This window comes from Xenopus laevis, chromosome 8S (genome assembly GCF_017654675.1).
Source record: "Xenopus laevis strain J_2021 chromosome 8S, Xenopus_laevis_v10.1, whole genome shotgun sequence".
NCBI classification, from domain to species: Eukaryota; Metazoa; Chordata; class Amphibia; order Anura; family Pipidae; genus Xenopus; species Xenopus laevis.
In genome coordinates, this window is record NC_054386.1 from 25,405,345 (window position 1) to 25,426,132 (window position 20,788).

Here is a 20,788-nt window from a genome sequence, read left to right on the forward strand (position 1 = left end):
AGACTTGTGATGAATTCCATTGTATGCATTAGAATTACAGGACAAGGAAAGGTCATTACACTGGGGGGGGGGTGTAGGGGGGCAATGTGTTAGACACTTTCCTTCTTTTCTGTGGCCTATGCTCCTAGTTTGGATAATTGTCTAGGTCAGGAGATCTTTCCTACTAAGCATAACAAGTTATCTTTGTAGAACATCCCAATGAACCCTTATATTTTCTTCTGGCTTGTTGGCTTGCACAGGCAGATTACATAAGGAGAAAGATCCCAGACCACTAATCTCATAAACTCACCATGCACTGAGCTGCGAATCGTTAGCATTTCCCAAGGTTTTCCTATACTTACAGAATGTAAGAAAAAAAGTTGGTGATTTAATACACTGGGGGGGGGGGGGGTGTATAACATATTGGCAGCCAAAGGGTATTAACCTTCCTAGCCTTTCAATGGAACCATGGACCCAGCCCAAATCATGAACAAACAGGCCAGACTATTGCAAATCAGCTTTACAGCTTGAGGCAGGTAGCTGGCTTGTGGTATCTGCCAACCTTGACAGACTGCTGTAGTACTCACTCCAGAGAATGCGTTGCTACTGTTCTAGGCTAGTGGCACACAGGGCTGTTCATTTGCTTTTCTATGCAAGTGGAGAAAAACCAATGCACTCTCATCCACTCCTTCTTACAAGTGCACAGCCTGTGCGCATATGCATGACAGAATTTGGTGAGTGTGTGTGTATGTATGTCTGTGTCAGTGTAAGTATATCTCTCTCTCTCTGAGGTATCTCTATCTCTATATATTTAAAAAAGTTCAGCAACACCGAGATATCTTGGGAAAAGTTCTAAGTGTATTAAAAATTGCATGAACAGCCAACAGGACATTTCAGTCCGTCTTGGGACCTTTCTCCAGTTGGCTGTTAATGCAATTTTGAATACACCAAATTCTGCGTCATGCATCTGAGTTGGACAGGAATCCAGAAGATCTCAGCAAGTAAACCATGGATAGCTGACGTATGAGCAGCACTAAGTACCAAGTTAATATTCTGCACTTCCCTGGGCATGCACCCTCTCCAGCTCCTTCTCCTGCCAAATTAGCACATACACAGAGCAGTTAGTGCATATTTGCCAATAAGGTAGAAAGAACAAATGTGTATGCAGGACCTCAATCAGAAATCACAGGGCCCCATACGACAAAATTTCCTGGGCCCCCTGGGCTGCGCCCACCGCAAGCCCCACCTACAGGTCCGCCCCCCCACCACACAGTAAAAAAAATATATATATATTGGTGGCTAGGGTTCCCACATGTTAATAAAAAATAAAGATATTGGTGGTCAGGGCCCCCCATAAAAAAACATCTGTGGCCAGGGTCCCCCCCATTAAAAAATATTGGTGGCCAGGGCCCCCCACCCCACATTATAAGAAAATTGGTGGCCAGGGGCCCATAAACGTCCATTCCTTCCCAAAGTCAGAAGCTCTTAGAAAGATGGGGGGCCCGGCTAATCAAGTAAGTGTGGCGTGGCCCCCCTTACCCTCGGGCCCCCTACAACTCTCCCCCCTGTCCCCCCCCATGGCTGCCCTGTGTGTATGGGGTGGTATAAATACTTATACAGTTGTGTAAATAAGAGATTGTGAGGGTTCTGAGCCTTTACATGCCACCCACCTTAGGGGTATATTTATCAAAAAGTGAAGTTAGAGATTGCCACAGTCCCCTAGAGTTAAATTCCACCACACCCCATGAATTTCTATGGGATTTTTAAAAGAGTATTTATCCATGGGTGAAAGTTCATCCTTTGATAAATACGCCTTTCAAAATCCCATAAAAATGAATGGAGCGTGACAATTTCACTCTAGAGGACTGTGGCCATCTCTAACTTCACTTTCGCATGGAGGTGAAGAGAAGAGGGGGATGCATATTAAAAGACTGAAAATGTTGTGAAATTATCGAATATACAACAAAATCAGTGGCAGAATAGCCCTACCCTTTGTTCTTTACAGGAGAGTAAGCAATAAAACTGTCTTGTGGGTTTGGGGGTGGGTGGTTGACCTCCTTACAGCACAAAAGCAAATTAATTCCTAATCCTCATAATCTGTGTGCTCGCTAAAATATGTGATGGAAAAATACACTGCTGTACTGAACCTCTACTGACAAGTAAACATGTCCCATCAGATATACACTTGCTGCTATCCTAGTACAGCTTATTTATGCAACACTCCGCCATTCTAACATTGCCCCCCCCCACACACACACACACAACTTAATTCTCTCAAATGCACAGATAAGAGTCGAATCCAAACCCTTTAAAGGAGAATTTAAGCTTTACCAAGAAGTAGGTTAAAAAAAATGCTTTGGGGCACATTTACTATGGGTCAAATATCGAGGGTTAATTAACCCTCGATATTCGACCGTTGAAGAAAAATCCTATTACCTAATATTGAAGTCGAAGGATTTACCGCATTTCCTGCGATCGCATGGTCGCTAGGGAAATTTGGACCCTAGCTACCAGATTGCTTAAAGACTGAAGAGCTGCTGAACAAAAAGCTAAATAACTCAAAAACCACAAATAATAAAAAATTAAAACCAGTTGCAAATTGTCTCTCTCTACATCTTATGAAAAGGTCTCAAAGATGAACAAGCCCTTCTGCTGCATGTAAGCTCAGAATACAGGTGGAATGCAGCTTCAGTACAGCCAAACAAGGAAGTATGGACTGCTTTTGTTCATGTGGTCCCTACTGTTGGAATGCATGAGCTATTAACCAGAGGGGAATGCAGGATCAAACATCAGTATGTAAGGGCCATTTTTAAGGGAATCTTCTTATGCAACATGGTTAAAAATGCCATGTTTTATATACTGAACTTATCGCACCAGCTTAAAGTTTCACCTTCTCAATAGCAGCAATGATCCAGGACTTCAAACTTGTCACAGGGGGTCACCATCTTGGAAAGTGTCTGCGACACTCACATGCTCACTGGGCTCTGAGCAGCTGTTAAGGAGCTAAGCTTACGGGTCCTTGCAAATTTACAAGCAAAAAATGAGGTTGGCCTGTAATATAAGCTGATGTAACAAGGCTGATTATTAAAGCTAATCGCACTGGTTTCTGAGCTGACATATAGTAATTATCTGTATTAAGTACTAATCAGCCTTATTTTATGATATTTCTATTTTGCATATGCAGTATATTGTGAGGTATTGTGGGTCCCTAAGCTCAGTAAGTGACAGCAGCATAGAGCATGTGCAGTGAATCAGCAGAAAAGAAGATGGGGAGCTACTGGGGCATCTTCGGAGACACATATCTTCACTGCTAAAGGGCTGTGGTTGTCTTGGGCTGGTACCGAAGTCCAAAACATTTCTAGCCTTCTTCTTTAGTTAAGCTTTAGTTCTCCTTTAAGCAACAAGAAAAAAACTGAATGGGCATGGAATGTAGTTAAACTAACTGATCATTAGCCATTCAGCATATGTCGTTTATAGGTATTCAGCTTTAGGAGAATGCCTACCCCTATAAAATAAAGTAAGGTTACCAGGTCACCATAACATTTAGCGATACTTCTAATAAAAGCAGATAACAGAACCAGAGGCATAGCTTCAGAGAAAGCAGACCTTGCAGTTGCAGGGAGGTCCAGTAAATCACTAATTAATGAGCAATTTTAATTGGTAGAATAAGTCAACCTTCCAGTTTTTTGGGACCCTAAATAGAGTCTGCTGTAGGGCCCAGTAACATCTGGTTGCACCACTGAACAGAGCTGCATTGATTGCATTGTCAATTGATTGCATTTAAATTAAATGCAATTTGCTGCAGCCCTACTAGATTTTTTTAAGAAGAGCCCCTGATTTTTTTTAGAGGATGATCTACTAACCATAACAAGGGTTCTTCACTGACATAAGGTAACATTTTGGGGTATCAGAATCAACACTAAAGCCACAATAAGGTTATAAGATCCTTGGAAGCCTATACTGATGAGTTGAAAAGTAATTTGACTTAATTAAAATGCCATCAGAGCAACCCTACTATCTGGATTTTTTTTTTTTTTTTACAAGTGCCCCTAATTTTTCAAATTATCTGATAAATTTACCATAATTGCTATACCCCTGCCCTGACATATTTTTATAGCTTAGACCTATTAGGTTCTTCTTAATCACAGATAATAGATGAAGGCAATAAAATGTGCAGACAGATTGGCAAAAACAATTGTATAATCTTTCATTGCAACTGCAGAATAAATATTAATCTGATGATGTAATAAAAATCCTCTGGAGCAGGGATAGTAAATTAATTATATAATTTCAATAATTCAACTTACTTGTAAATGTAATTGATACTGAAAACAGTATCTATCTGTCCTTTTGCTACTTGCACTCTGCTGGTTGGTTCTGACTACATGTACCATTTTAACGAAACAGCAGTCACCTTTCCATGAGCTGAGTTCAGTTGCCACAGTGCCTCTCACTATTTATACCTGCAAATGAAGTTATTGGGCGGGTTTCCAAATATGTGTCAGTATTCAGGCTAACGCTGTGCCTGTCAGTGTGCACTCTTATCAAGATGAGTGGATGGGAGCGCATCAGCTTTTCTCTGTCTGCAGGAAAAGTGCAGGTGGAGAAACGCCAAGCCTGTGCCATTAGCCTAACTTGTACTGCAATTTTCTGTTGAATAATCAAAAGCAATATCACCACTGAACATACAATGGGATTAGCCAATACATTATTTATATAGATAGTTTTGCACGACGAGAACAAAATGGAATGGAGTGTTAGGTATTTGGTTTATTAAAGGACTGCAGATTGTGGAACATATAGTATAAGGGAATGGTTTAAAAAAAAAAAAACATTGACAAAGTTTGGAAGAGAATAAGTGTGCTGAAAAAAAGTCAGTTTCCTATGTATTCTCTACTATAAAAACCAAGAGCTGCAAATTCTTAGAACTGTTACTAATTTAATTTGAATTGTTTAAAAATGATTTAGGCTTCATTAACAATCAGAATAAACATAACATGTTAGTGTGAATATATGTTCTTTTGATATTCATGTTTTCAAACCCAGTCCTGTAGAGCCCTCAACTGTAACTTACCTTCTGAGCAGAATTTTCCCACATATCCAGTGGCCGTACAATCACAGGTGGGTTCTCCATCTAACAGTAGGCAAGCTCCTCCATTCTCACATGGATTCTCTGTGCATAGCCCCTCTAGGTCCAGATGAGCTCCATGACTTCCCAGGAGCCTTGGCTCTGTGTTTCCATATTTTATATCAAGCAGATATCCAGAAAATGCAGGCATATCCCTGACAGAACCAAGGGTCAAAGCACCAGAACGTATATCACCTGGAACTCCTCCAACAAATAAGTCGCTGACAATATTCATGTGCTGTCTTTGGGGTCGGAGGTCTCCAGGCATAGCTTCTCCATCCAAAACGAGCGTGGTTCTCAGCCTGTTCCGGCTTACCATTAGGAAGTGCCAACCACCGTCATTAACTTTCTTGTCACTTACAATAGCAGTCTCTGCACAATCAATGCTGAAACGCAGTTGAACATGTCCATCAGCCAAAGAAAGGCAGAGAAAGTCACAAATGCCTCCATCATCAAAGTAGATCAGAAGACCAGCAGAAACATTGGTTCTGAGCTGGAAGCTGAGATCACTGCGAGTGCTAGCATCCCAACGTAAATAACGTGCCCACTGACTGGGCAAGCCCATGAACTCTAATCCTAAACTCAAGCCTAGGATCGAACAGATTAATAAATTTAGCGGTAGACAGAGACTAAGGGAGTGCAGGTTGGTGGACATGGTGGTTTCAAGAACAGTAAAGGCAGATAGACCAGAGAGAAGAGTGTGAGGGTGGCAGAGCCTGGTGTTTTATTCAAAAATAAAAAGACCAAGATCTTGATTTAAACTTCAGTAGCTGCACATTTTATCCAGCATCCCAAGCTTATTATTTTTGCAACAAAAGTAGATAAGAAGGACTTGAGGTGAAAACTTTCAATCTTGCAAATGGAGATAATCTAGGCTCAAGCTTGAGATGATCTATAACAGAAAAAGAAAAGAAGTGTTACTTGGATATACATAATATCTAGTGATAGCAAAGCTATAAGAATTTCTGGGCTGTGTTTGGTGTAGTAGAAATGTTAATATAATATAAGAGCACAGAGGTAAATCAGTTTAAGTGATACGGACACTTTCCTATAAAACATAGGAATGTATTATTATCACACATAATATAGGACTACAATACTGATTATCTTAAATTATTCACAACCAAACCCACCGCTGTAAGCTTAGGACAAACCTATCAGTTGTATGAAGGCGAGTAAGGACTAAACTACACAGGAGATTTTGAAGGTCAGATGTTATCTGATCTTGTCATGCAACAGCACAAGATTTCGTTGGATCCTACAAAATCTGATCCCCAGAGCTGTAATGTTAAGTTGGATCAGATAACGGGCCAGATTCAATCCAGGGAGAATTTCTCATGATTTATCAGATGAAAACTCATGGGCAAGATTCAATATGAGGTGAAAAAACATCTAATTCAGTTTAAATTTTTTTCCCATACTCTTCAATTGAGTTTTCACATGTTCATGAATCTACAGCCGACATTCAACGTATTTCAATGAGAAGAAAAAAGCCTGTCAATAACATTTTATCTTATCGGATGAAGACACAGCATGCAGCTTCCGCATCTAACAGGCGTGTCACATTGGATGGCAAAGCCATGTAGTATGCATATCAATAAATAAATATAAATACCATTATATTTTCACCTATGGACTACATCCTACAAAATATCCTGTGTAGTTTAGCCCTAATCCTTTCTAGGTTGGGACTGGATGATCTTTCTATAGGCTTGAGTTCAAATGTAAATAGTATTCTAGCCGAATGAATGAGCTCCATAGCCTAGAACAAGTAACACAACCCACTTAGCCTTAACATATTTCAGAGCCTCAATAAGACTTGAGTTAGGGGATTTAAAAGCAAATTGTTTATTCTTGCTTCATGAGTGATAGTTTTAGTAACATCAAAAAAATTTGTATTTTAAAGTAATAAAAATATAATGCAGTGTTGCCCTGCACTAATAAAATGGTTGTGTTTGCATCAGAAACGCTACTATTGTTTATATAAATAGGTTTCTGTGTAGCAATGCAAGCAGCCATTCAAAAGAGAAAAGGTTATACAGCAGATAAGCTCTGTAGAACATAATAGTGTTATCTGTTATCCTCTATTTATCCTGTGCCATTTAGCTTTTTTTTCAATTCCCGCCATTGCTACACAGCAGCTTGATTATATGAACTATAGTAGTGTTTCTGAAGCAAACAGATCAGTTTTAACAGTGCAGGGCAACATGACATGATATTTTGATTACTTTAAAACACTTTAATTTTTTTGGTGTTACTGTTCCTTTAAAGTTTAAATTAAACATAAAATACACCAACAAATAGCCTCGGGTAAAAAAAAAAAAGAAAAAAAAAACACGGTAGCTGAATGAATAATTATAGGTGGGAGCACCAGGAAAAATACAGTGGATGCATGTCTGTGTACTCTCATGTCTGTGTACTTATTCATTATAAGCACTAGACAGAAAAGGATCAAATATCATAGGCTGCTAAACATCAATAAGTTAAACAAAAAGAAAAAAAAATGTCCATTTCCACTGACAAACACTTCCCTTTCAAATGAAATGGAAACACACAGCAGAGTGGGTCGAGTCCCCACATATTTTTATGTCCAAATGAAAAAAAGGGGTTTCTTTTGCTGAAAACAGTGTCCAATATTGTGTCGTGTACAGTAGTTTTGGATGGATGTACATTAACATTTACATAAATTTGTGTAGTGGCTTTAACGATAAGATTAAAAAAAAAAATAATAATAATAATAATAAGACTTAACCGAGGCACAATAAAACAGAAATGCTGGACTCTTAAGCCAGCCATTAAATGGAGATCACCAGGCCTGGATTCGTAGAAAAATTTGGCACATGCAAAAAAAAAAAAAAAAAACTCGTGTCAAATTTATATGGACACCAATTGACTTTAATGCATTTGGACAAAATAGTCACTTCAATGCGTTTTGAGAATTTTTTGCCCTTTTTGCGAATTTTTTTTTGCTGTTTTGTAAATTTATCGATGAAACTATTACTAATCAGCTTTATACTGTCACATTTATATTCTATGCGTATTGTATATTTTGAGACGGTCCCTAAGCCCAATAACTGACAGCAGCACAGACCATGTGTATAGAAAACTGAATGCACCGAATCCAGGCTTCAGTTCGGGATTCAGCCTTTTTCAGCAGGATTCGGATTCAGCCGAATCCTTCTGCCTGGCCGAACCAAATACGAATCCTAATCTGCATATGCAAATTAGGGGCGGGAGGGAAATCACTTGACTTTTTGCCACAAAACAAGTAAGTACAAAATGTTTTCACCGATTCGGATCGGTTTTCGGCCAAGGATTCAGGGGTTCTGCCAAATCCAAAGAAGTGGATTCGGTGCATACCTAGTATAGAATCAGCAGAAAAGAAGAAGATGAGGAACTACTAATATCGCACTGCACACTTGGAAAGGGATGGCCGGTCTCCCTCCTAATGCATTTACCAGTACATCCTTGGTATTTCCCAGACAGCAGCAGTCTGCTAACACAAGGATCAGAGTGGTAAACAGAGAAAAACTGTTGGTTATATTTAATTCAGTATGTATGGAAGCAGATCCAAGTTACTGTAAGATGATCCTTGAGCAGTGGTGTGAGACAGCAGAAAAGTCTTACATGTGATGGTGTTAGGTTGCCTTTACTTGGAGGACTGCCAAAAAAGGGAGCAACAAGCATCCCAAGATACAGTGTATCACAGTAAATTTTAACTGCTCAGAACAAAATTATTATTATTATATTATAAGAACCAATGTTAATAAACTACTAAATTTAATACCCACGTATTGCCACAAAGGAACCGTTTTACAGCCCCATTAGGCATTTCTACTATTTCTCATAATACCTCATATAACTTCACCTTTGTCATTTTAATACCCCACCTCTTTTACATTTTCATATAGTGATCATTAACACGACAACTGTTTGGCAGTTTGTGTCCCTGGGAAAGAACCAAGCTTTTAAAATGAAAGGGAAAACTTTTAGGAAAACTCCCAGTGGGCCAGGTGTCAGTGGGCCCTCCTGCTTCTAAACATTTGGGATATTTTATGGCCATTCCCGATTTCTATAAGAACAAAGGGGCTAAATAGATGGAACAATAGATTATAGTATGTAAAGAAAAGAGACTAGGAGAATAGAGGTTGAGTGAGGAGAAGAAAAATAATACTGAGGGTGGGCCCCTGGTCTAAGGTTTTTTGGTGGGCCCCTGGTGTCCCAGTCCGACATGGAACATACAGTACAACTATAATAGCCAAGCTTATCTGATAGTGTAAATGGTTGGCCAATGGCCAGGCATTCCAGGGTTTGCCACACTGTCAGATATATATATATATATATGTATACGTATGTATGTATGTATGTATGTATGTATGTATGTATGTATGTATGTATGTATGTATGTATGTATGTATGTATGTATCCCACAACCCCAAACATCATAATCACCTGACAGCTCCCCCTAAGGGCCAGGTAGATTTTTGTAAATTATTACAAAAACACAAATCAATGGATAACACCCATTTACAGTCTATTCTTAAAATGTAGCCTATAAGGTGTATACTGGTACAGGATTGTTATCTATGTATTAAGTATCTGTTTTGAAATACTTTGTATATTTACTTTGTTGTGCAACTTTGCCTTTACACACATAAAATGAAAGGTTAACCATTGATATGCGTATGTGGTTCGGATACTGTATTACCTGATTTGTTCAGGAGGCCATGTGTTTATGAAGTTAGGATTTATGGATTATAAACAGATTCTCATCATTATCTTCCATGAATTCACCTGAGGAAGGATCAGGGATATCCAAAACATGTGATGCAAGCATGATTTTCCCTGTTTGGAAGGTTCTCCAGCGGATTTGTCTGTTATTAACTGATGAATTAATTGATCTTAGTCTACCATATATATTTGAACCCACAGAAGTGTGAAATATTTCTGGAACTAGAGTCTTGCATCTTGATTATCCTTGAATGAAAATGCTATCAAGAGTTATTGTTAGGAAGCAATATTTAATGAAAGGGAAGTCAGGAAAACTTCCAGCAGAAGTAGTACCCTTTAACAATAAAATTGTAAAAACATTTTAAATAATTACATGAGTACTGCAAAGTCCAGCAAGGACAAGCCAAAACACATTTCGCACTGTAAAATAAAAAAAATTGGGCAGACTAGCTGAGCCTATCTGTCTTTTTCCTGCCCTTATATTTTCATGTTTCTCTTCTGTAGACTTGCTGCTCTGCCAAGAACCACATTAAAAGCAGGACGCACTGCCAGCCATTCCTGATTCCAACGTGCCTTCAATCATTTCACAATCAATACTTGGCAGCCAGGTATGAGCCCACAGCTTCTGTCAGGACACCTGCTACTTGCACATCTCGTATACAACGCACTTTAAAGGAGAAGGAAAGGGATAGTTACTGGGGGTGCCAAAGTATTAGGCACCCCCCAGTGATTGTAATTATTTACCTGATTCCCTGGGCCAATGCACCTGTTTGCTGAAAAGTGCACAAGCCCTGGGTATTACTGCAGGAGTGCCATGCTGCTATCTTCTGGAACTTCTTCTACTGTCCCACTTCAGGTGCACATGCACATTAGAGAGAAAAGTTTAACTTAAGAAGTAAAAAGATAGCCTTTCACTGTACCGAGTGTGCACACATGACCCAGGACAGAAGAGAAGATCTAAAAAAAGGAATAAGAGCAGGGTACAGTGCTTCTACAGTAGCACCCCAGTGCACTTTTCAGCTAACAGGAGCACCAGACTGGGGTATCAGATAAGCCATTATAATTACTGGGGGTGTCAAATGTTTAGGCCAAGGTACACTGGATACTAAAAATGGCAGGTAGCTTTGGGGAAGTATGAAGCAAGCTTCACAAAAGCAATGAAAACAGAGTGTGACTCTATATATACTTTGCCTAAAAGATATCATGTTCTGATTGTACAGACTATTTTCTTGCCAAATCAATGTATTTTATATTGAATTTTTTTTAATTCGGCTCCTATGTCGGTGTATTTGCTCTGTTTATTATATATGGGGCCTCCATGACATATTTTACAATATCGACATGTTTCTTGTACAAGAATACACAGCATTATATTATAGCCTATAGAGAGGAAGGCAGGGTGAATCAAGTCAGCTTTGACTCATAGCAGCCTGCCTTCAGCAGAACAAATTACTTTAAGAGCAGTTAGCCTGCAGAGGACATAGAAAAAGGTTACGAATGCTCATACTTGTATGGTTAAGTAAATTATTCAGCTCAAGGCAGAGTGCTTTGAGTTAGCACTAACTCAAACTTGCTTTAGAACTGACCCTCCAGGTGTCGTGGTGGCCCCTATTTTATTATAATGCACTAAATTAGATATGACCTTTGATGTGGTACAAAATACACAGAATTATTACAGAATAGGCTCCTTTAAGTATTAAAAAAATAGTACAAAATGCAGGGGTGGGCATACAGGAAGCAGTCTGGTCAGTGCTGGACTGACAGTAGCAGTAGAATTTGGTTTCTGTATTAAAGGTCTGTATAGCGCTGGAAAAGCAGATTGCTTCACCATTAGAGTTAATTCAATAAGCAACTAAAGTTGCAGGCAGGTATAGTATATGTTTTCGGATTAGAACTGAAACAGAGATAGATAGATAGATGATTGACAGACAGACAGACAGACAATAAAGATAGTCTTTGATCAGCATAGTTTATTTGTATAGCACCAGCAAGTTACTCAGAAATGTACAAACGAGGGGTCTTACAAGTATTTAACAAAAAAGGATTACAGAATACAAATAGGCGTGGAGGGCCATGCTCACAAGCACTTAAGCGGGCCATAGATGCAAAGATCCAATCGTTCGAATCCTCGAACAATCGGACTTCCCCATCTCCCGACCTGCCACTAACCATTCAGATCAAATAAAGTAGAAAAGAACAGATCAGCTGATGTTCTGCCCCTGACCGCAATCGTACGAAAGTTATGTCCGACCAAAGCTAGTGACAGTCGTATGATCTGCAATACATGCAGAGATATTATCCACAGCCGACAGAAATCTTTTAACCTGTCTGATCGACCAAACGACCGATCTCCGCTGGACGAAAAATGACGGGACTCTCTCCACACGGTCTGAAAATCGGATCTTTGTGTCTATGGACAGTTACATTCTAAAGTAACAGACAGCATCAACTCCAGGGCTCTGTGAGAACAGCTACATTAGAATAGAGATAGGCACTGCAGAGACATGAAAAGAGGAGGTATGGAACTACATTTCTAGGCAGTACATACACTGTAGCACATACAGTAAAGCTGTGTGTTTCACTAACTGAAATAGCAGAGAGGGCTGCAGGGAAGAAATGAGGTGAGCTTCCCATCATGCACTGATTTTCATAGCTGGGGTGGCAGACAATGTTGCTGTCAGCTCACATTAATATTTCCCCTCACAGTAACCCATGCAAGCCCCCCACACTGCTCATGGCTAATGACCTACTCTCTGCCACACTAAATTAACTCTTGAGATTCTGCCACAGAAGATGCCTTGCTGATAGAACACAGGGATATCAGCTCTGTAACTAAGAACTGGACTGAGCAGAGCAAAATTATAACTAGTTAGGCACATGGAAACATAACACTTAACCCATAACACCAAATAAAAGCACTGCAACTGGGTATCAAATTTGTAATGTGTCTCTCCTCTGCTTGTGCTGAAAGTGACGTGTTGCTGTGTCCCCTCTTTAATCACAGCCAGGTGATGTACCAAAGCACCCGGGGGACTTGCTGACACATTGATTACACATCTACACCAATTACCTCAACTCACAACAAGTCTATAGCGCTGCAGAAAGCAGCGCAGACTGACCGATCACTTCCAAAGGGCTTAGAGGCATGGGAAAAGTATGTGTACAGAAAAATCAGTTTGTGTAAGGAAAAAAAAAAAAGGATGGTGAAGAAAAGGTGAATGAAATTAAAAAAATACATGGAGAATAACAAACATCTAAATGAAAGAATGGTAGCTCAAGAGAGAACACAAAATGCATTACATGAATACAAAGGAGCACAGTTTTCAGAGCAGTAAAATCTATTTTTAGAGAGACATGAAAAAACAAGACAATGATGGCGATACAGAGTGCTCTGGTCTGAGTCTGCTGTCTTTCCATGCACTGTGTATTTTCAACCAACACCTTCAGTAGAGGCTAATTTACGTGCAAGGCCAGACGTGGCGTTTTTAAAAAAGCTCCTTCGGGTGTAAATACACATAAACTGCACTACCACTGAAACTAATGGAAAATGTACTATGGCATTTCTCACAGGGCACTTGCAAGCCGAAATCCGCCACGGGACGCCAGTATCGGCGTCTTTTAGCAGAAATGCCAATACGTCAAGAAACTACCAAGTCAATAAGACTATGGGATCTGCAATTTTGAATCCACACTTTACGTTGTGATTTATATGGCGTCCACACTCTTTGCTTTTTTTTACGGCCAGTGATGTAATTATGCTGCGTATTGACGATCATTCCTGCTCATTTTTGCATGTAAATAGTTTTTCTATTTCTAAATAGTTTTTCTATTTTCTCTTTCCAGCCAGTGGAATTATGGGGAATGAGAACAATGAGAAGTGCATGTTGGGAAAAGAAAAAGACGTGCTGAAAAACGCATGTTGACTGTCGCGTGTGGTTTCAGTGGCGTATTTATGCCCGACAGAGCTTTTTTAAAAACGCAATGTAAAAACGCCGTGTCAGACCTTGCCCTTAAGGTCTTTATGTCTGTGGTACTTTCTTCTCGCTCTCCCAATGTATTGCTCTCTATGCATTTCCCTATGACTCAGTTTCTCTAAACTCTAATGTATATAGTATTAAATCTCTTATTTGTCCTTCCCTTATTTACCTCTGCCCTTGAAATCACCCTCCTAGTTTACTTCCCCTCTTGCCCCCCAGTGTCTTCCCTGAGGTGTCCCTCTCCACTGAGCATCATTCTCCTCCATGTATTTCTCCATTTGCCTTTGCTTCACTGCTCTTGTGCATCTCTGCTTATGAACCCTAAATCCAAACTCTTTTCCTCTTTCACTCATTTCATACATTGTATTAGTTCATCTTCCAGTTTATAGTATATCAATCTCCCAATCAATTTTGCCTCCACTCTGTTTTCCCACAAGTCATCACTCTGTTCTATATTTATAAATGTTATATTTAATAAATTTATATCAAACAATGGTGGGTGCCAAATTACAGCTTCTGATAACACTTTTATAAAGCCCACCCATAGTGAAGGCTCTAGGTTACACAAACCAAAATGAGTTACAGGGAAGATAGTAAAATATAAATTATTAGAATAAAAGTATAGAGATGTGTGAATTTCCTGCGAAATTTGCAAAACAGTGAAAAATTCGCAAAGCGCGATTTTTGTTGCAACGTCAAAATATTTGACAATTCTGATGCTGGAGACAAGTCTGACACCCATTAAAGTCAATGGGCGCCTAGAATTGTCACCAGCGTCTGAATTGTCCCCGGCATCAAATATAATTTTGCCGCCGGCGGTGAAAATCCCCGCAAATTCGCGCCTGGCAAATAAAAATTCGCCAGTCACTACGTCTGTGTCTTGAAACAATGCATCAAGCAATGTATCATAGATCTGTCTTCTTCCAGTTCCCAAAATGTCAAATTATGCAAGGTGTTGACTTGACAGTCAAGACGAGCTGTGCAGAGAATATAAATGGCTAGCTAGATAATGTTTTCAATTACAATAACATACATATTGGGAAGTTGCTTAGAATTACAATTTTTGTTTCATTAGTTTTGGTTTGGGTGCAGTGCATTCCACAACCTCACTGTCCTCACTGTGAAGAACCACCTAAGCTGCTTCAAATGAAAGTTCTTTTCTTCTAGTCAAAAGGGGTGGCCTCTGGTACGGTGATCCACTTTATGGGTAAAAAGGTCCCCTGCTATTTGTCTATAATGTACTTGTAAAGTGTAATCATGTCCCCTCACAAGCACCATTTTTCTAGAGAAAACAACCCCAACCTTGACAGTCTCCCCTCATTATTTAAGTCTTCCATCCCTCTAACCAATTTAGTTGCACTTAGTCTCTGCACTCTCTCCAGCTCATTTATATCCCTCTTAAGGACTGGAGTCCAAAACTGCACTGCATACTCCAGGTGAGGCCTTACCAGGGACCTATAAAGAGGCAAAATTATGTTTTCATCCCTTGAGTTGATGCAATTTTTAAAGCAAGACAGAACTTTATTTGCTTTAGTAGCCACAGAATGACACTGCCCAGAATTAGACAACTTGCTATTTACAAAAACCTGAAGATCCTTCTCAGTTAAGGAAACTCCCAACACACTGCCATTTAGTGTATAACTTGCATATATATTATGTTTGTCAAAGTGCATAACCTGCATTTATCAACATTGAACCTCATTTTCCAGTTTGCTGCCCAGTTTTCCAGTTTAGACAAATCACTCTGCAAAGTGGCAGCATCCTGCATGGAACCTATAGTTCTGCACAATTTAGTATCATCTGCAAAAATAGAAACAGTACTTTCAATACCCACCTCCAGGTCATTAATAAACAAGTTGAAAAGCAAAGGGCCAAGTACAGAGCCCTGAGGTACTCCACTAACAACACTGGTCCAATCAGAAAATGTTCCATTTACCACCACTCTTTGTAGTCTATCTTTTAGCCTGTTTTCTATCCATGTACAAATATTATGTTCCAGGTCAACATTCCTTAATTTAACCAGTAACTTTCTGTGTGGCATTGTATCAAATGTATTGTGCATGCACTTATATTAATGTCCCATGGAATACTAACAGAATGTGAGGTTCAGAGGTTTTTCAGTGAAAATGAGCTGTGAATCTGGTAAAGCCATATCTTAAGCACAACACCAATTTAGCATGAGAATTTTTTTGCCTGCAGTAGAGTGGAATTTAGTAGCATTAAAAAGATATTATTTGCAGAGCACACACATGTACAATATAACAAGTTACAGTAAATAAATTAGTGGCAGTAAACACCAAGAGCAGTTTTAAATAGAAATGAACAAAGGAGAGATAAAGTGCAACACCATAAGGAAGGAATGCATTTTTTTTAAAAAAAAAATAACTTTTCTAGAATTTTTTCTGTATTAGCTACACTGCCAGAAACCTCATCCGATTTAAAGATTTCAGAGAGGCCTTCATTCATTTAATAGACAGGTGCTCACTAGCAGTCTGCAGTGACTGGGGAGGAAATCACAGAATACTGAATAGTAATTTCACATAAGAATTCCTCTTCAGAAATCATTCATCATGCAGCTAATCAGTAAGTGATTACTACTCTGCATAAAATGGTAAAATAAACATAAGCACATACAGAACCATAACAGTAGAAAAGAAAGGTACACTGAAGATACACAAAGTGCAAAGAATCTCTCCAGCAATGGCAAACCAAGTAAGAAACTGCACTACAACCAAAGCTTAATTAAATAACACCGGTGAAATGAGACAGACTGTTTCCGCTCATGGCAGCATTCTGCTCGCTCTAAAGGCATCTTCTTTGCATGGGGAGGAGGCTCTATTTAGAAAAAAAAATCCCTGACCCTTTGCAATTTATTATAAATCTCTTAATATGCTTTTTTAGGGTCAGCCATCTGATGAGAAGAGACAGCAGGGATCATTATCAAGCCTAAACACTATAAACCTACAAGATGACAAGCCTATGGATTTGCACAATGAACGGGAGCAAAAGTCCTTGTTCTACAGTTTATCCGACATTATCGAATATACCAACAGCAATGAGTAGAAAAATGTATGAGGTTAATAAAAGACTAAATGAATGTAATGTTTCTGAAAATACACATGCACCAACAGATTTTACGCCCAACCATTCAGCAATGAAAGAGTCAAATAAAAGGCATTTCCAATCATTTGACGGGAAAAAAGCAATGCGATGAGGTAAGGGGGAGGTGTCCGAACACGCATTGAGTTTGACAATTCTCTGCGCTACTGCGCAAGCTTTTAATGTATTCTAGTACTGAGCCCTCTCAACGCCTTATGAGATAAATACCAGAATGGACCCCATGAGAGGTATCCAAGAACACCCCTGTGTTTTACATTTAAGAGCACGGTTATTTAAGGCTCTTCAACAAAAGAATTATTGGGGAGCAAAGGGTCAGAGATTTAGGGGTTGTTGAATGATATTGACATCATATTCCTCCCCCACAAACATGTTATCATCTACGCTTCAGGCTCAGCAAAGAGTGCCTGTTCATCTTCTTAGCCAACATTTCATGGATGGTTACCCATAATCATTATCACTGTACGCCTGTCCTTCCAATAAAGCTTCAGTCCCTGAGTCTATTTTTCAATTGTGTCTGCTTCTCCGTCATAGAGCCCCGTAATGCCAATGACCCCCATTTTCTATAAATTGCGACAGAATACCGAACACGGGAGGGAAAATGGCGTTGGGTTCCACATTCATCCCCTTCTCCTCCCTTGTCTTTCCCCCCCATCACTGCCTCTCTCCTCCCCCTACCACAGCCCCCCCACCCTCCGACGATCCACTTTGGCAAAGCATAACATGTTGTACATTGCACCAGGAGAGGGCGAAGGGTGGCGGGGGGAAAAAACATTCCTCACGAGGGGGAAAAACGTGATTCTTTTTCTGTATCCATCCCCCTCAACATAACTGCAACACGCTTAAAATTCACGACCATTAAATATTCTAAAACCTTACTGGATAATGGGGGGGAAAGGGGTCAGAAGTGGGGAGTGCGTAGAAGGTTGCGTGTGAAAATGCTATAGCAAAATGTAAAATAACCAAAATACAATAGAAAACAACATTACAGAATCAGTTTGCTAATCCGTCCCAATAAATATGTGTGTGAGTGTGTGATTGTTAGGGCTCCTGATATCTCAGTTTTGCAGCTGTGGGTCTAATCACACTGCTATTAAAGCCCCCCGCCTCCTCTCCCTCCTGCACACACACTCTCGTCCACTTTTACAGTGATGGGGGGAAATAATGCGTCTTATGGATAATGAAACTAAATAGGCAGCCAGTGCTAGCAATCAGCAGAATAATTGGACCCTTTTCAATGTTCGACTCTCTCAGATTTACTTAAAAAAAAAGCTAGGGGTAAAAAAAAACACACGATAAACAAGATAGAACATTCTGACACCCTAAAGCTTCAGATTAAACTAGCGGTTCACAAGGCATACAATCTAAAAAAATCCATCACCTGTACCCAGATTACTTCTATTTATCACTCTTTCTGTTCAAGTGTTATCAGTAAACAAAAAGATTTGTGGAAGGGAAGCAGAAATATCATTTTTTAAATAATCAATTCAAAGCACACTTCCAAAAGAAAATAGTCTATGTTTTAAGCATTTTTAAACAAATCCAAATTCTCCTTTAAATATCTTGGCGACCACGCTTTCAAATAAATGATCTCATTTGAAAATGTATCTATTTTGTTTGCAAAATGAAATTGAAAAGGAGCAAAAAAAAAAAAAAAGCACTGAAATGCGAAAACAACAACAAACGAAGAAAGCTTTGTCTAAATGTCAATCCCCCCCAATAAATGTGAAGTAGCTGCATTTCATTTTTCCGTTTTTTAAAGAAAAATTTAATTTGAGTCAGTTAAAACAAAAAGAAATGAGCAAATGTATCAGCGTCTAAGAAGAAAATGGAGGTATCTTTAATTTCACGCTAGGTTTCCTCGCAACCAGTCCATCCCTTTGGCTAATTCCTTCCCCCCAACATCTCCCTGTTCACGAATTGGCCCCTTTTTTTATTTTTTTAGAAGAAATACATATATTTTTTCTAATTTTTTACATATATATATATATATATATATATACACACACACACATACATACACAAATATATATATCAAATATATATACATTTTCAACTAGAGATATTTAAAAAACGCAAATATATGACAATTCTTGATTCCTCAAAATATGCCCACAATGATTTTTTTGTGATCTACAATTTCATGGGGTATAAAATAAATGACATGAAAAGACAACCTCAACGCTAGATATTCTCCATTTTCGTGCGTGGTATGTTGGGTCCCATACCACGCACGATCTGCACCCTATTTTCTAAAAAAAAAAAAAAAAAAAAAAACAGTTAATGGGAGAGTTTGGAGAAGGAAATTTTTTAGAAATAGTATTTATTAGAGGAGAAAATAAAAGATTTTTTTTTTCCCTTTGGGGGGAGAAAAGTTCTGCCTCTTTTTGTTTGTGATAAAGAGAGAGGGAGAATAATAGAGGGAGAGAGCACAGCAATAACACAGTCACCTACAGAATCATCAAAGTCATCATACTTTACTTCCAAATGACATCATTCGCTGCTCCCAAATGACATCATTCTCTGCTCCTTAAGTGTGTAATGGGCAAACGCCCTGCCGCTTTCCATTTATACAGATATATATATATATATACAGATATATATATATATATATATATATATATATATATATATATATATATATATATCTCTACACGTGTGTGCACTATAAATTCTATACACTGATATGGATAACACAGAGAACAAATAGATACCTGAGAAGACAGAGGGGAGAACAGGTATTTCTGAGGAGACGGCTACATCAGTTACACGCAGAAGTACAAATTGTTGTACTAGAAATAGATGTATTAGTAGAAGGAATGATGTTAGTGACTGGGTGAGAATGCTAGCTTCTTTCTGCTGTGTTTGACAGTTTCTCCCCCTCCCCAGCCCGTGTTGTTAAACCCCGGGTGCTGACCTGGCCGCCGGGAAATGAACGTCCTGTGTGCGGAGCAGCTTCAGCCTCACACTGCCAGGGAAGCTTCGGAATCCACACACTCCAGGGCTGGCCACGCCCCGGGGACCGCTCTTTAAAGAGACAGGAGCAGGAGGGGCAGCTGCTGTTAATGTTCCCCGCCTATCGCTCGTGAAGGTGATCCTACATCACGTTATATCACGCAGGTGGGCTGAGAATGCTCAATAAAGAGTTGAACTGGATTTTCCTCCTCCACTGCTGACTTTTAAAAAGGCATTTACAGTTTTTTTTTTTACAAATGTATTTTTTTAGTTCGTGTGTGTTTGGCTGGCTCCCTCCCCTTCCCATTTCATTTTGGAGCTGAAGGCAGAGGGAGGAAGGGAGGGGGTAACAAACAAACAGGCAGGGAGTGAGCCATGAACGCTGCTCCTGCAATTCCCTAACTCAAGTCCTTCCCCCGCTGCCTTTATAAAGTGGAATTCTCCCTTAAGACTGTGTACCCAGAGTGGGGCTGCTGAGACCGATAATTGCAGATATCGTCACAGCAACTAACTGACTGAATGCTGAAAAAGAAGCAAAAGAGGTGAAAGTTCTGTAGCCAAAACCAGTATAATCCCTGCTTGTCAGTTAATGTTCTGGGTGGACTGGGTTCCCTATACCTCCTGTGCCCCCAGTTACACCCCTGTATGTGACCTTTATTTCATTTTACACATAGTATAAGCTATGCATTTCACTGCAAAACTATTAAAACGTCCCAGCTGTGATCTAGTTAGCTGATGATGGTGGGAGTTGTAGTTTTGCGTAGCTTCACATCTCACCGCTCATCTAATAAAATAAATATTTTACTGGAAAATATGATAACTTTTTTTAGTTTTAAACTTTTTTAGTTTTTAGTTTTTTTGCCAGTCCAAAAAAATAAATAAAAAGTGGGTTGTTAAAGCG

The 20,788-nt window shown here is 39.3% G+C and overlaps 1 protein-coding gene across 16 annotated transcripts in view; it reads right to left on the reverse strand.

The window, feature by feature from the left end:
• LOC108699836 (neurexin-3) overlaps positions 1-20,001 on the reverse strand; it is a 337,779-nt gene extending 317,778 nt beyond the window's left edge. For 4 of the 16 annotated variants that reach the window (XM_041575096.1, XM_041575093.1, XM_041575092.1 and 1 more), the window contains exons 1-2: positions 19,850-19,995; positions 5,054-5,999 (exon numbers count right to left, since the gene is read on the reverse strand). In XM_041575096.1, coding sequence (XP_041431030.1) covers positions 5,054-5,762 — 709 coding nt within the window. In that variant the 5' untranslated portion in view covers positions 5,763-5,999; positions 19,850-19,995. Of the gene's footprint in view, positions 1-5,053; positions 6,000-19,646; positions 19,810-19,849 lie in introns of those variants that run through there. The other 12 variants (XM_041575095.1, XM_041575088.1, XM_041575089.1 and 9 more) reach the window with 8 other exon arrangements.
• Between the last annotated feature and the right edge of the window lie 787 nt (positions 20,002-20,788).